This window comes from Diuraphis noxia, unplaced genomic scaffold (assembly GCF_037042655.1).
Source record: "Diuraphis noxia isolate RWA-SAM2 unplaced genomic scaffold, SU_Dnox_SAM2 contig0003, whole genome shotgun sequence".
Lineage (NCBI taxonomy): Eukaryota > Metazoa > Arthropoda > Insecta > Hemiptera > Aphididae > Diuraphis > Diuraphis noxia.
In genome coordinates, this window is record NW_028301713.1 from 24,689,411 (window position 1) to 24,706,820 (window position 17,410).

Below are 17,410 nucleotides of genomic sequence, written 5' to 3' on the forward strand. Positions count from 1 at the left end.
TTCGGGATCGGGAGTCGTCGACGTCATGACGACTGACGAGTGACGATAAAAACCAGTTATACCCGCACCGCGACAATCGCGGCGGTTACGGCATTTGGAATAAAATACGAATTTATTAATATTGTTTGTTCTTATCGCCATCTATCGAGAGTTTTAATGTACGCCACCGAAAAACCGGCCAGTGAGCAATCTATAGTATTTATAATCAATGCCAATAGTAAAAGAACTAAGATAATGGACGGGTTTTAATGATTTTGTTGAATGGGCCAAATTAATCTTTTACTGCCCCTGAAACTGGAGGCTGCGCACAGCTATAAACTAATCAAGTACCCTTTAAAAATCGCCACTAATCAAGATATAAATTGGTTTAAATTAGTCTGAGAATATTGAAAATCTACTGTAGAATAAATAATAAGTAAATGATTAATTTGATAACAAGTATCTAGGATCAAATGTTACTAGTTAACAGTTTCTTTACAGTATTTTTAAAGAAATACTTACTCTTAAATCTGGTGTTTTCATTGCACTGTAATTTGGCAAAGGTGTTATTTGTCCATTAGTTCCAATAACAGATTCTGATTGAACTCTGCGTAAACTTTTTGGAGTACTTATTCTACTACCATATTTATTTGGTGTTACTGCATTTTTCATTTGATGATGAACTATATCAACGTTACATGAAATAGTTGGTGGAGAAGTTTGTAAATCCATATTAAAAGGATATACTATTTTTGGAGGGGTCGTTAATACTTCAGAGTCATTTTCTAAGACTGTAGAATTTGTCTCCAATAAAACTGGAGACACATATTGAGGACTAATATTAACCGGTTGCCAATCGTTATATTCCATCCACGGATCATCAATTATTTGTTCAAAGGCTGATTTATTTTGCTCATCATATTTTTCATTTAATGTAGTTATTTGAGATGTAATAGGAATTTGAACAGTTTCAAATTGAGAACGATAAGGGCTAAATGAAGTATGCGAGTGTTCACTAGATAAACGAGTAATTAAATCAACAACCTCTTTCATATCTACTGGAGAATTAACATTAGGTGGTATTACATTTTTCCTTAATATTGTATTTTCCAACTGTTCAAAATCTGGATTAGTTTTGTTTAAAATAGTTTTCTTATCAGAACACATTGTGTTGCTGACATTATCACTGTTTTCTATATAATTGATTTGTGACTTATCGAAGTCGTTACATGCAAATAATTGCTCAGTAGATTTGGATAATAGTTTTGAATTGTTACATTTAGGTAAAACAGTATTGTTAGAAGAATTTGTTGAACAGAAATCTTCATTTGTTTTTCTGATAATTTGTGCATAATAACCTTCATCCCTTATTGGAGATGAAAAATTTGACCATGTGTCACTTTCTTTTAATGATGATGCATTCAATACACAATTATTTGCTTCAGTTTTTGTAGTTGAACTGTCATAAATTGGAGAATTTATATCCTCCAATACATTTAAAAAGGGGGTTGAAGAATTCTGACAATTTTGTTGAACATTATTATTCAATGGCAATGTTGAAAATGATGTCAACAAACTATCATCTTTTGTTTTATCAATTGTTAAGATAGAATCTGAGCTACTATCATTTATTAAGTCAATAAAATTTGTATTATTTGAAAATGGAATTTGAGCATTAGAAGTATTTGAGGGAAGAAACTTTGGTACAGTGGAAGTTGTGGTGCTTTCATCATCAATATTTATGAATGTCTTAGTTCGCGGTGTTGAAAGGATAGACTTGTCAACAGAAAAATTGCCCAATTTATAGTTACAATTTCTTTTATGTAATCTATTTGTAATACCTGAATGAATTGAATCTAAACTGCTGTCATTTAATTCAATAACACTTATATCATTACTTTTATCAACTGAGTTAAATGAAAAATAATTTTTCTTTCTCTTAATGCTTGCTTTAAAAGGTGTACAATTGTTTTCATTCAATAGATTGATATTTCTATCACAAGATGTACCATTATAACAAGACAAAATCATATCTATCGATTCATTGTCACTATCACTGATGATTGTAATTAATTCTGGTTCTTTACGTAAGTTGGGAAGTATTGAAATTTTGTTTGAAGGACTTTCCAAATCAATAGGAATGTTTTCAATATTATTTGATATTAAAATAGATTTCACGCTTGATTCATCGACAGGTAATGATTTGGAGGATGCTTTTCTAATATCTAATATTGGACTAATGGGTACATCATTACTTTCATAGTCAACATGATGATCGCTAGGTGATAATTGAATATGTACAACAGTCGATGCACTATGAAAAGAATGAGCTGGACTACCCATTGGTGAAATAGTTTGTGGTAGAACATTAATATCTAAATTTTCTGTGAATGATGAATTGTGATGTTGAGTTAGGTTACAATTGTTCAACCACTGTTTAGTTTTTAATACACTCGAGGTTTTTTCATCATTCACAGTTGTTCCTAAAAAATTAGAACTCGTATTACCTATTTCTTCAGTTGTATTATCCATCATAAACATATCTGGACTGAGAGCTTTATATCTTTTATTATCAGTTGAATATAATTCTGAGCTTTTACGTTTTGATACTTTATCATACTCTTCAGTAAACCATCCATGTTTTCCATCATCATCATTTACAACTTTTTGAGCATTGTACCTTGTAACTAAATGCAAATAATCTTTTCTGTACTCTGGACTTATTAATTGTTCTTGGCCAGAGTAAATTAGTTCTAAGAAGGCCATGCATGCTTCATAAGTGTACTCAGACCACATTACCATTTTTTTTGATTTATATGTATCAGATTCTTCTGTAATTATGTCATTCAAAATATCAGGGCACTGTACATAAAGGACTAGAATGTGAGCAGGAATTGCATGTTCATCTTTAGAAAATATAGTGACATCACTCATAAACTGACTACCTATCATTGATTTCCACTTGGATGAATATTCTGGCACTGTTTTATGTTCAACAATTTTATGTGTAACATGTTTATTAAAAATATTTGAATCATCTTTAACTGCTTGAAATATATTATTGACTTCATCATCAGTAGCATTTGGTTCCTAAAAATATTAAACAATTTGAACATGGCAATATAAAGTAAACAATAAACATTTAATATTTATATACAGGAAAATAAATTATTTATATAATTATTAATCATAGAAAGCACACGCTCTGCTTTTATAAATTTGTTCATTGTTTCAAAAATTCTAAATAAATAAGAGTTCTAACTTAAATACATTTTAATTAGATAAACTAAAATTACATACGACTATAAACTATATGTGATCTGATGTAAATAATATAGAAGTCAGTTCCATATTTATAAGAGGTTTCTACCCCCTCCTCCTTCCAAAAAAAATTATATTATTTTTAGTAGTTGTTTCAAAATTGTTATACGAGAAAAATTTGGGTCCTTGCCTTATTATCAATTTATTGAGAGCTAACTTTTTAAATTGAAGAAATGATTAAAAATTAAGCTAGTGAAAAAAGAAAGCTTTATTTTGTGTGAAAAATGACATGCATTTAATATAAAATAATTATTAATATAGATATTAATATATTACACTAATTTAATTTTCATTAAAGTCAGCAGAAAAATAGGGCAGTATGTAAATAATATATACATATGTACTTTTAAAAAATAACTCATAAGCAGGTAAAACCATACATATAATACAATTTGAAACCAAATTTGAAGTATATTGTTGAATTTATAATTACCTGTTTCATAGTATTTAGATGTAAAGGAAATTTAACAATATTTTGTAAACCATTGCTTTCACCGGAGCTTAAAAACTTGGACATATTTTTCACATAAAACTCTAATACATTATCTTCTTCAAGTACTGATTTTTTCCAGAGTTTACAATCCTATAAAAATAAAAATATATATATTTATTCAAAATATATGTTTTTTCATATATAATACATATTTTTTTTTTAATATGTCATCACTTAAGGAGTATAAAAATTTATCTTTGGCATTTAGTATGGTTTCTGGTAGAAAATCTGATCTAATAAAAAGTAGAAAATAATCACAATTGTTTTTTTTTTTTTTTTATATAAGCATGTAGTTGATTTTAAAAAAATTGAAGTCTTGAAAACTTTCCGCGCTATTACACTAATTATTATTTTTAATATACAATATAATAATAAGACCTTAAATTATTTTGCGAGACGTCAGTACATAGCATGTACTATATGCAACAATGATTTTCATACAACATATACAAAACTTAAAATAATTTAATATGCAAATAATAACTGGAATGGCGAAACTTCCAATTTGAAAATATTTCATCTCATAAGAAATTTAACACTTATCTTAACAATGAATGAAGTGAAAATTACAATCTTGATTCGGTAAAAAATGATTTAAATAATGTATTGCGTAAAATAGAAACTCTTTCTAATAATGTTAAATAAAAAATGAGACATCTTTTGGTATCTGCTCTGATTTGATTGACAATTTTAATGCTAGTCTAGAAGAGGTAGTAAAAAAACTTCTGATATAGAAAATTAAATACTAAATTACAAACATAAATGTGGTAATAAATTTAAAAAATAAGTCACATTTCTCAAAACAGTAATTAAAAATAATTAACAAATAATTCACTATAATAATATTGAGGTGGTAAAAACATGAGCAAAGTCATTAAAGTGTGATGTTGAAGATTGTGATATTATTGACGCTTTTAGAGGTTAAACATATAAGAACATGGACGGTAAAATATTTACATACTTCAATTCCAAATTTTTTTATTAAAAACACAAAACTATATAAAAAAATAGTATTATTTTATTAGCTAATAAAATTCATATGAATTTCCTAAAAAACAAAATATTCATTAATGACCAAATAACCAGACAAAATAAAAAAGTGGGTAAGTCGTAAATGTTGCTCTGCTATAGTAGGTTACAACTGGGTTACTGTAATGGATGGAATTAAATTTGAATTCAATGATATTATATCATTGTATACGAAAAACGATTCTGAACGGAAACGGTTAGGTTAGGTCTATCTATATATCTAGGATATATTATAGATTATAAAAATTTTCAAAACTTAGATATAAAAGGAAAATTTTTTATGATTTCTAGCATAAAATAATTTACGAATTTTCATGATTTTTATGTATATTGTCAAAATTAAAATTTGAATGCTTGTAAAAAAAAATTGTGAGTATGTATTTATTTTATTTTTCAATTGCTATTATAAAAATATGTTAGGCGCCATGTATAAAATTTTCAAATCTTAGATATAAAAAGAAAAACTTTTAAGAATGTTTATCGAAGATAATTTGAACATTGCCGTAATTTTTAGGTATTTAGTCCAAATTTGAACTTTACCTAAATAATTATAAAAAAAAAATTGTGTCTTTGTATTTTTAATATTCTTCAGCTGCTATTGTAACCATGTGTCAGGAGCCCTGTATTAAATTTCCAAGCTTATCTACCAAACAAATACATTTTTATCAATATTTATTGAAAAAAAAACTAAAAAAGTTGAGAAATTAAAATGTCAGTAAACAGCTCAAAACTAATCAAAATATTTTGAAAATTTTTATCAAATATAGGAAATGCTTATATAAACATTGCGTCAAAATTTCAAGTATCTGCGGTCATTTGTTTTAGAGTTGCACCAAAATAAGAAATCTAGTGAAAATCCCATGATGTAAAAATTTAAATTTCAAACGCTCATAAAAATTTAATTTTAATGTCTGGAGGACATTTTTTTTTTTGTGATAAAGATTGACAAACTTGTAAGGAATCTTGTATTAAATTTGAAAAGCTTAGATTTAAAAAGAAAATTTTTAATGAATTTCTAGCTTAAAATAGTTTTCGATTTTTTTTAATTTTTACGTATTTTGTCAAAATTCAAATTTTAAATGCTTATAAAAAAAATTGTTACTAAAAATGTCTTTTATTTTTACCTGCTATTGTAAAAATATGTCTGAAATCTTGTGTTAACATTTTCAAGCTTTTCTACCTAACAAATACATTTTTTATTTATTAATTTAAAAAATACTAATAATGACCGAAAATTGCATATGCCTATGAATAGTTCAACTTTAGTCGAATTTTTTTATGGTCATTGGTTTTAAAGTTACATCAAAAACCAAAATTGATTTTGTCGAAAACTGATTGTGCGTAAAATTTCCTGTTTTTCCCTTAATTTTTAGTTTGTTTATTTCGATTATTTAGGATCCCCCCCCCCCTCAAAGTACTAACTAGAAAAAAAAATAATAATACACACATCATGGTAAAACCAATACATTCCACGCTCCTCTCAGAATCTAAAAATATTATGGATATCTAAATATGAGCTGAGTAGTTCTTTATGTTTTAATTTACTATTAAATAACTCAGTATTAAACTATTAAACTTAGTTTGTATTTATCGCTCACCAAGCTTAGTAGTAACACATTTTTTAAATAGTCTGTAAGATTTTTTACATATCAAGACATTGATAGAAGGAATTTAAAAACTTAAAAATAAAAATAATATTAAGAACTATTATAAATGCAGTATGTAGAACCGTTATCAGCCTATTTATTTTAAATCTTAATTAATTGAAGTGGTTTAAAACTTGAATGATTTTTAAACATTAAGTTATAAAATTTCAGTCTTTTAAGAACTTAATCCACAATATCATCTTTTAACTATAAATAAATATTTATAAATTTGGCTATTTAGTATTAATATCAACAATAATAACTTACAGTATTTCTTATTTTGTTTAAATATTTGGATCTTAATTTTATATTGGGGCAGTCATTTAAAGATGTTTCTGGTGACAATGTATCACAGTCTATAAGAATCATTGCTACTTTTTCAGTAATTCTTTTCTGACGATCTTCTTGAGTTTGCTTGAATAACAAAGAATTGGTTTTATAAACTGTGAAAATACAATTAAAATAAATATATATTTAAATATAAAATACATAAATTAGTGACAAGTAGACAACAGTTTTTTTAATATTATGAATATCATTTTTTTATAACAACATTAAAATTGTTATATTTTTTGTATTCAAATATTGACATAATATTAGGAAAGATTCAATAAATATCAAAAATATTCAACCATATTTTGGTATAGCTTATAAATAGAATTGTAATATTAATGATTTTTTTACATCATTATTAGTACACCAAACCTAACTTATATATTATAAGTTAGATAAATAATATTTAAAAAAAAAAAAACTGTGAACTTATCAAGTAATATTTGTCTAAAATTAATTATATAAGCTTATATTTATAAATAAATACTAACAATTTTTAGATTTAGATTTAATTGGCTGATTTGATATAAAACCAAAGCTTTCCAATGTCTTCCTTTTTTCTATGGCCTCGGTTTCTAAGCCTGCTTCTAAAAGGTTTTCAGATTCTTTTATAATTTCAGCTTCCTTAGACTCTTGTAAGGACATAGACATAGCAATAGCCAAATCAAAATTAGAATCACTTCCAATCTAAAACGTAATGAAAGTAATTTTACTATTATATTTGATAAATCAAATATAAATATATTATACCTTTAACTTTGTTTGTTTTGTATTCTTTTTTTTAATTTTAACATCTTTACTTTTTGTCAATTTAGGTAATCCTAGCGCCTCTCTTTCAACTGCTTGGCGCTCTTGAAGATCCACAGCTTTTATAAGTACTTCAGATGATAAATTATGTGATGTACCACAAGATTTTACATGGTTAATAAAATGCTTAAGATCAATAATTTGTAAACAAACTGGACATTGTTTACTTTCATTTATGACATCAGATACATTTTGAACTGGAGATGTCTTAAAAACATTTTGTGACATAGTTATATTTTCATCCTGAGGACGAACAGTATGCAACATTTCTATAAAACTATCATTTTCAGATAACATACTATTATTTGGTAAATTATTATATTCAGATTTTACAGAATCAGTAGTTGTTAAATCTTGACATTTACTGAAAAAAGTAAAATTATTAAAATTATTTTGGAGCTTAAATTTATTTTGGTTATTTTCCCATGGCTCACTGGTATCAATATTTTCAGGCTTTTTGGGTTAACTAATTAACTATTGCTATAATTCCAATACTAAAAAGATATAAAATTTAATGTGAATGTGATTATGATGAAAATAATATAGTCAAAAAATCTAAAAAAAATTGATAAGAAAAAATAAAATAAAACTTGTATTGTATTTAAAGTATTATTTAATCTCATCTTGTTTTTTGAGAAGTCTACTTTCACTTTTGCCAACGTTTGAAACAGTCAGAAAGCACATAATTATGTTTATAGATAACAATTTTGTGTTCAAATATTAATCCTGAAATTTGTTATTTGATCACCAATGTATACAGTCAAGCAGTGGGAAGATAACCAAGTGCCTTTATTTTCATAAATAATACAAAATAAACTGGTCTATTTACTTTGTAGAAACATTAGATAGTGTACTGTTACTGTTTTGCTTTTTTAATTTTAATGTTAATTTAGTTTGAGAAAATAAATTCATTTTAAAATTATAAAATTTTTATTTTTAAAGACTATGATTAATTACAAATAAACAGATAAATTAAAAGAAAAGAAAAAATTATATTTTTAATGGTGAAAAATCATCTTTTTTAGACATAATTTCTTTTTTTCTTTCCATTAAACTCTTTGTATCAGGATTGAAATTATTTTTAATCATTTCTAATCTATAATTTTCTTCTGGAGTGCGATCCCAATAACCATTTTTGATTTTTTCATTTAGAATTTTTGTAGATGGTAATTGTCTAGAAGAGAAAAAAAAATTGATTAAAAATATAATTTTATGATTAATACATGTAGCTACAATTAGATAAAAAAATTAAAAATTAACCAAAATTTAAATATATAGGTAGTTTTTGTACAGTCATAGAATATAATCTACAATATATCTCCAGTGTTATCAATGTTATTTTGTGATCTGAAATAATACAATTCATAATTTTCGCACAATACTTGTTTTCTCTCTTACCAATATGCGACATATTAATACAACTTATTCACGTAAAATTGTTTTTTTATAGTTTTTGAGTAATCTAAAGCCTAAAAATACCTATTAATAACATTTTTAATATCTGATTTTTGTAATAAGTGATTTTATTCTAAAAACATAAAATGATTTTGAATGAATGTGTTTTATCCATGTTTCTTGAAAGATAGAAAACAATGGACTGATATTAACTTAATTATATATTATTATATTTAATATAAAATTTATTGTAATATATATATTTAACTACTACATTCAAAATTATTAAATTTAAATTTTTTTTTTTTTTCAATGTGTGTATAGGCATATAGTACATGGGTTTCCACTTTTACTGGTTCTTTAAAACCTAAATCTTTTTAATAAATTGCATAAAAATAATTTAACATTTTAATGTATGTATTTAATTAACTTTTCATTAAAATAACATTTTTAGTTAAGTTTTATGTTTTTTTCACGATTTAGTTATCATTATTAGTATTGAAGAACATTTTTTATATTCATTTAATATTTTAAATTCATATTTATTGAAATTTTCTGATATTAAAATAGGTACTTACATCACATGCAGTTCTAAAATTGTATTTTGCCTTAATACCTAGTGCTGCTGAAAACCCCCATTTTTTAAAATATTTTTAAATAGTGACCTAGGTAGGTATATATTTAGTTTTATTAATTTAAGTGTATAAATTAGGATAGTAATTGGCAAAAAGTCTAATGTAATATTAGTTCTCAAATTCAAATTAATCAAATATTACATAAATATATAAAAACTCACTCAAACAGGAACCAAGAAAGTCCACTGACAGCAAATACACCAAACACATACAAGTTTCGATATTTGAATGCAGTAGTACCCCTTACTTGTCTTGGCTTACCAGAATTTTTAGTTTCTAAGGCCATTTAAGAGAGCGCCTAAGTTGGAAATCTTCAAATAATAACAATAACAAAATAATATAAGATTTATATGAATAATGAATAGAATAGGTATGCTTTTGTTTTTACTTGATAATTTACTAATCACTTAATTATTTCAAATTGGATTTATTAAACTTGTAATTACCTATCACTTTTATATCGTATAATGAGTACTTTGATAATTTTGGATTATTATTTATTGTTCAAAATATTGTTAAGAGGACAATATACTCACATGTGATGTTTCCAACTAACAAGCATGTAGCATTAAATTTTACGCTTAGCATATCAGATTTAGCTCGGTTAGTTTAAAATTTAGAGTAAATTAAGTTCTTATAAAAAAAAATTTAGTAAAAAGCCTATGACATTGACTAGATAATAATCTTACTAAGACATAAATTCACTATTTTTTTATGGTAACCTAAAATAAAATAATAGTTTTGATAACATATATTTAAGTTTAAATACCTACTATTGAAGTTAGCATCATAAGATAGTAAAAATATTTTATAAGTATCAACTTACAATAGCTTGAACTTAATGTGCTCTTAAAATATTGATTTGTATTTAGAAACATTAAAAATATTATTACTCACTACTCAGTAATTATATTATATTATGTTATGTTGAACCGAATATTGAACAAATCAATTAATTAGGCATTTACTATATAGATATTATTTTACTTTGAATGAACTAAATTACGCATGTTTTAACCATATTATGCAGGCACATTTATAAGACGCAATATTTGAACAGATATGTTTTAGTTACTGACACCAATAAATGAATTGTGTTTTAGATTTTTAGAAATAAATAAATAAGAGAAACTACCAAAATTGAATTATGAAACATACCTACTAACAATTATAAACTGAACCTTGATTCTAATGCTTGGAATGAAGAACTGAAATTGTGCAAGTAACTCCAACTCTGTAATTGCCAATCGCGAATCAAGTCGTCAAATAAATAAATTTTTCGGTTATTACATTGAAATTCAACAATTATTCAATTTTGATAATTCTGACTTCAGACCTCAATACCATGCACAAAAATACTACGATCGTCAATCAATGATAACTTACTGTTCCCAACTTCTGTCGTGGACCGTGGTCTCGTGGATACAGGATACAAGATACAAGATACGATTACTACTTAGGGCCAGTAGTTGTACCGTCCACGGACCCACGGTTAAAATTCGATTACGCTTAATCAGCTGATAACAGATATTTAACCGTGAAAATTCAGCCGATTAAACTCCGGTTAACTTTAATCATGAGCTATAGATTATGTGACATATTTATCGCATGCGATAAAATGATAAAATTATCGCATACGATTAATTTATGTCGAACGTTTAAATTGTAGGCTATTTTTGAACTAGTATCGATAAAATTTTATCATATATCGAATGGAATAACATATTTTGTCGCATGAACCACTACGGTAACATATTTGTATACATTATTCTAACCTCAAAATGTAATAAGTACGAAAAAATACGGATAGATAAAACCACGGATATCAGTGGCGTACCCAGGGGGGGGCTTAGGGGGCTTCAGCCCCTCCCATTGGCCATGTTTTGGAATACATTTTATATTAAAAAAGACAAAGTACAAACCATGATATTTCTAAAAAACGGTATTGAATACAACGTATTATCTTTAGTAACAATGACCTAGTATAAGCAAAGCATAAACGTTGTGTTTATTATGGTACCGAATACCGATATATAGATTTAGCCCCCCCCATTCGAAAATCCTGGGTACGCCACTGACGGATATAGATACTAACCTAACAAAAAAGTAAAATAAAAATAAAAAATAATATATTACATTAAGAGGGCACTACACACCCGCATCCGTTTGTAAAACAAAGAACACATGAGGGTGTAGCGCCTTCTTAAAACTTAATATTTGTTAGGGCATACCAGACACTTTACAACCATAATGAAAATTATTAATTACAAAAAAAATTGAATAATAAATTAATAAGTAATAACATATGAAAACGCCACAACTACGGAGTACGGGATACAGATACAGCCGATACATGACAATTGGCAACTGGCAAGTGAACGGTGGTTAATGCCGGCATGCTGCCACCGCGGCTGCCGCCTCGGCGCCTCCCGCCTGGCCATTGCGTTGTATCCGTTTTTAAAATTTCGTAACAAAGAGGGATACACGTTGCTAACATTCAACCAGATTACGGATACGGTAAAATTTCCAATACTTCAACCGTAGGGATATTACAGTAACCCGATCAGCTGATCGAGTGTCCATTAACCTATATTGTTCTGTGCCTGTGGCAATATTGACAAGTATGAAGCTACTGTCGGAAATAAAACCTAATACCTGATTTCGGCTTTATCTGTACAGATTACGGAAATGATCGAGGATCCATTGAACCAGAAATCACGAAAATCTGTATCATTTTGATAATTTTGTATTCAAGTTAAAAGATAAAGACGTTTTAAATTTCGATTATCATGCTGATTAAATAAAAAAAAATATTAAAACCAGTTGTATTCATTTTTTAATTTTATTATAGTTCTGCCGTTAACAATTTATTGAATCATGTCTCAAGAAACCGTTCAGATTCTCATTGACATGGGATTCCAGAAAGAAAAAGCGTATGTTTATACATACACTCAAAAATTATTTCTATCTGATTGAAAACATTTCTAATTTTTTTTTTTGCATGTTTTGTTACAGTGAAAAGAGTGTTTCAATGACAGGAAATCAAGGTGTTGAACCTGCCATGGAGTGGTAAGAATTATTCATTTGTGTATAGATGTACCATCAGTATTATAAAATATTAAACATACAAATATACAATTGAATTTCTAATGCACTACTATTCAGCAATATTTTTACTTAAATCGCTGATGAATTCTGATAACTATTGTATTCTTTAATTATTAGATTAAAATGCTACATTTCAAACATATCTTTGTATGACTTTTTACATATTATTTATCTGTAAAGGTTATTGGCACACAATGATGATAAAATGGGACCATCAACTTCTCAAGAAGGTTCTACTTCAAACACTAAGTCAGAAACAAATACATCATCTTCAACAGTAGCTAAATCATATAAATGTGAAGAGTAAGATAATTAATTAAAATTGCACAGATTTATACCTAGTTTTAAACAAAATTTGAGATGGATCTTAGTTTTGTAATTTATAATATTAGATCAATTAAGTTCCAACTGTAATTCAATATTTTTTATCAAAATGTTCCCTTAAATATTTGTGATTACAACCAATATTAAACATTATATTTCTAGCTGTAAAAAATTGTTTACTGATACTGCTGCACTAGAATATCATGCTGTGAAATCAAATCATAGTAATTTCACAGAATCGACAGAAGAAAAGAAACCATTAACTGAAGAAGAAAAAAAAGAACAAATGAAAAAATTAGAAGAACGTTTAAAGGAAAAACGTAAGGAACGTGAAGCTAAAGAAAAAGAAGAAGAATTAGAAAGAGAAAAAATTCGAATTCGCTCTGGAAAAGAAATGGCTGCCGCTAAAAAGAAGTAAAATGATTTGTGTAAATAAAATGTCTTGCTCTATTCATACATTTTTTTATTTAGGCTTGAAGATGAAAACATAAAAAAAATTATGGATGAAAGAAAACGTGAAAAACAAGAAGAAAAAATTGCTCGTGATCGAGTTAAAGCTCAAATAGAAGCAGATAAATTAGCTAGAAAAAAATTGTATGGTCAAGCTTCCGCAGAAGAACAACCAAAACAAGTGTCACCAATAGCTATGAGTCCTCAAAAACAAACAAAGGATTATACAGAAACAAAATTACAGGTTAACATGCTTAATATACATATTGAAATTTACATTTTAGTTATTACTTATTACATATTTAAAATTGAGCTACATTTATTGATTACATTTAATTTCTCCTAAATTTTATTAAACATTATTAATATACCTGTTGACTGGATATAATTTTCAAAGCAATATTTTACCTCATCATATTGTTAATTGTATTATATTAAATTATATTTTTTCTGATAACCTAATACATTTTTAATTTTAATTAATATTTATTGGTATTTAGATTCGTCTAACAAATGGTCAAACGATTGTTCAAACATTTAATGTTAAAGAAATGATGGCTGCTGTGAGAGTTTATATTGAACTAAATCGTTCTGATGGTGATGCTCCTTTCTGTCTCATGACTAACTTTCCTAGAAAAGTATTTACTAGTGATGATTATGAAAAACCACTTGATCAATTAGGTAAAATGAACATTATATCATATTTTCTTAGTCCAATACTTAATTATTATGGTTTAAAAATTTATAAATAACAATTTTCTGGTATAAAATTTGGTTTTATTATCATATTGAAGAATTTCATACTATTGGTGTACTATCTTTTGATTGGTAGTAATAAATTATCACATTCATAATTTTATCAAGAGTAAGATGCTACACCATCATTTGTTGTCTCTTTCTCAGGGCCAGGCCGAGGACCTGGCAAGGTGGGTGCCTGCCAGAGGCGCAAAATATGGAGTAGGAATGGGGACACAAAATTTGATATAGTTAAATTTGAAAATTTAGGGAGGGGGCAAATTTTTATTTTGCCAGGAGTGCCACTATTGATCAGCCCATTCCTGTTCTGTCTTATAAGTGTATAATATAGCAAAAACTGTTTTGCAAAGAATAGAACCATTCAGGTATGCGTTTGAATATGATTAGTTAGAATAGAGTTTAATCTACATTACCAGTGGTACTCTAAACCATATAACTCTGTATAACCAAATGATATATATATTTATAAATATTTTTGTTACCTATTTCCAAGGCTGGGCATTAACGAGTTAAAAAGTTAAGTTACTTTTAACTAAGTTATTTAACGAGTTACTTTTATGTTCAATAGTAACTTCCAGCTTAACGAGTTTCCTCTTTTTTTTAAACAACTTTTAACTTAACGAGTTAATTTATTAATTTGTCCTAATATAAATTTCATATATTTATAATTATATTTTGATTTTTATAACTTATTGATATTATATATATATATATATATGTGTGTATTATATATAAAAAAATAATAATTGTGGGAATAACCAAATACTTCACGACATGAATTTGAGTGTTTTGAAATTTCAATAGATATTAGAATAACGTGTATAAGTACAACTATCTATATAAAATTTGGGAAACGATTTACGAGTAATAATAATATTTTATTTTATTCTGCTTATTCGCAGATAATATGTATATATATAATATATTATTATAAAACAAAAATGTTATAGGACCATAATAGGGGTAATTATTATTTTGAGAAAAGAAAAACATATTATTTAATTTCCTTGTATACAGAGATAATATACTCTTACTAATTTAATAGTTGTTATATTTAATTTCACATAAATTACAAGTACATGGATAACTTAGCCTGCAGAGCAAATAATTAAATTTAAACCCAATGGTCTAATGTATTTAGGTACTATTATATATTAGGTTAGGTACTAAAAAAGAAAATTAACTTATTTTTAACTAAGTTAAGTCACTTTTTTTTCAAATTAACTTTTAACTTTTAACGAGTTAAATAAATAAGAAAACTAACTTTTAACTTTAAACTTAACTTAAATTTTTTGTATTTACTTAACTTAACGAGTTAAAATAATTAGTTAACTTGCCCAGCCTTGCCTATTGCTTGTAAACTAGTAATACATAACATTCAATTAAGTATTACAAGATTAGCAACGATTTTGTCATCTTCATAGATAGTAATTATTATCAGTGAAGTTAAAATGACGCTTGATAACTAGATTTGAGTTTTTGTACACACCCCGAGCTATAGTGATAGTTGAGACTTCAATTTGATATGCAATATAGTTGAAAACATTATATTATTTGAAACTTTTTTTTTAATTTTTTTTTTTTTTTGATATCACCTATAAAAAAAAAAGTTCCTTTTTCAAAATTAATTATTTTTGAATTTTTCAAACTTAAATAAGTTTTTTAGTTCCGATATGGAAATAATAAAAACAAATCTCACAGCCAAATTCCTCCCTTTTATGTAGTGAAAATTTCATTCCTTGGTTCTTTCTGCGCAAAAAATTTTATTTTTTAAGCTGAGACAACATAATAATATGCTGGTGTAACGTCCTCTTGATTTCATTTTTTAATATTATGTATTACTTATTTAAATTTCTTTCATGTTTATCTTCTATTACTATTTAAATATCAGATAAATACATTTGTATTTATTTAATAGCTGTTTTTAACTTTTATCCAATACTATATTCATAATCCAGTGGCGTAGTTATGGGGGGGGGGGGATGATGTGGATAGATCCCTCCCCAGAGTCTTATTTTTTTTTTTATGTTTAATGCATTGACTTATATACTGATATAAGATTAATGAAAATTGGAAAATTGGATCTTTTTTATAAATTATAGTGTAATTTATACATGTTTTCATTTTTTATTTTTTATTACTATTTTTTTTTTAATGGATAAGTATTAAGCACAATACATTTTTCTTAAAATTTCAATTGCTTATTTTATTTATGGTGGGGCGATAACAACCAAAGTGGTGGAGAGATACTAAATTGTATACGGTGTAGGTACTGGCGGTAATAAATAAGTACCAATTTAACTGTGTATAGTATTATGTTAAAAAAAATTAAAAGAACTGTTAGAGGGTGTGGGAGGCAAAGTCCCCCACATTATGTTTAGCCAATAAATTATATATCCCCCCCCAGAACAAAATCATAACTACGCCACTGTCATAATCATATACTTATATTATCGTGTTATTGTGTTTTTTTTATAGTTGTACAATAGATACTGTTAAAAAAAAATTGACTAAAATGCACTTTGCCACCCTACACTAAATCAAAAAATTATTGCTCTTTATATGTAGCATTTGGCGCAGAAACAGTTGTGAAGCTGCTTGGACTTAGTTTCAAAGTTCATGATTTCCATTAATCGAAAACACATAGTGTAGAAAACAAATTTTTGTTATATTTTAACTGACAAATGTATGTATTTGGATATCCAGCATGCAATCAAATTAGGAAATTCAAAACACTTAAATATTAAAACTAAGTATGAGCTACAAACTATGGTTGCCTAATTATTTAACTCTTTACTATAAATTTAAAAAAAAAAATGGTGGTAATGTGCATTTGTTCCTAAAACTAGGAAAAAAGTTTAATTTAATTTATTAATTTTTCATTGTTCATCTTTTTTAGGTTTGGTACCAAGTGCTGTTCTAATATTGACTAAACCACAACAATAAAATTAATAATTATTATTTTTGTAATATCTATCTTCCAAAATTTTAATAAATCAAGTTTTAATTGTAAGCACTATGGAACTGATTGGTTAATTGTTCAGTCATGTATAATAATGATTAAAAATAGTGTTTAAAACATATTATCATAAAGGTAAATAAAGATTTTCATTTTTAAACTTTGATATACAATT

The 17,410-nt window shown here is 26.3% G+C and overlaps 2 protein-coding genes across 5 annotated transcripts in view; one reads left to right on the plus strand and one right to left on the minus strand.

Annotated features, from left to right (window-relative positions):
- The window catches only part of LOC107168921 (uncharacterized), a 23,048-nt gene extending 11,051 nt beyond the window's left edge, over window positions 1-11,997 (minus strand). Inside the window, exons 1-8 of one of the 4 annotated variants that reach the window (XM_089222430.1) lie at window positions 11,025-11,994; window positions 10,797-10,872; window positions 8,438-8,782; window positions 7,552-7,972; window positions 7,293-7,488; window positions 6,736-6,911; window positions 3,734-3,883; window positions 502-3,069 (exon numbers count right to left, since the gene is read on the minus strand). In XM_089222430.1, the coding sequence (XP_089078556.1) occupies window positions 502-3,069; window positions 3,734-3,883; window positions 6,736-6,911; window positions 7,293-7,488; window positions 7,552-7,972; window positions 8,438-8,520 (3,594 nt within the window). In that variant the 5' untranslated portion in view covers window positions 8,521-8,782; window positions 10,797-10,872; window positions 11,025-11,994. Of the gene's footprint in view, window positions 1-501; window positions 3,070-3,733; window positions 3,884-6,735; window positions 6,912-7,292; window positions 7,489-7,551; window positions 7,973-8,437; window positions 8,783-10,796 lie in introns of all 4 variants that reach the window. The other 3 variants (XM_089222431.1, XM_089222429.1, XM_089222432.1) reach the window with 3 other exon arrangements.
- Window positions 11,998-12,371: 374 nt separating this feature from the next.
- On the plus strand, window positions 12,372-17,408 carry LOC107168924 (UBX domain-containing protein 1). Its single transcript, XM_015518481.2, has 7 exons — window positions 12,372-12,571; window positions 12,654-12,707; window positions 12,927-13,049; window positions 13,233-13,484; window positions 13,542-13,764; window positions 14,021-14,201; window positions 17,176-17,408. The coding sequence occupies exons 1-7, from the start codon at window positions 12,516-12,518 to the stop codon at window positions 17,220-17,222; spliced, it is 936 nt and encodes a 311-aa protein (XP_015373967.1). The 5' UTR covers window positions 12,372-12,515; the 3' UTR covers window positions 17,223-17,408.
- The last annotated feature ends 2 nt before the right edge of the window (window positions 17,409-17,410 follow it).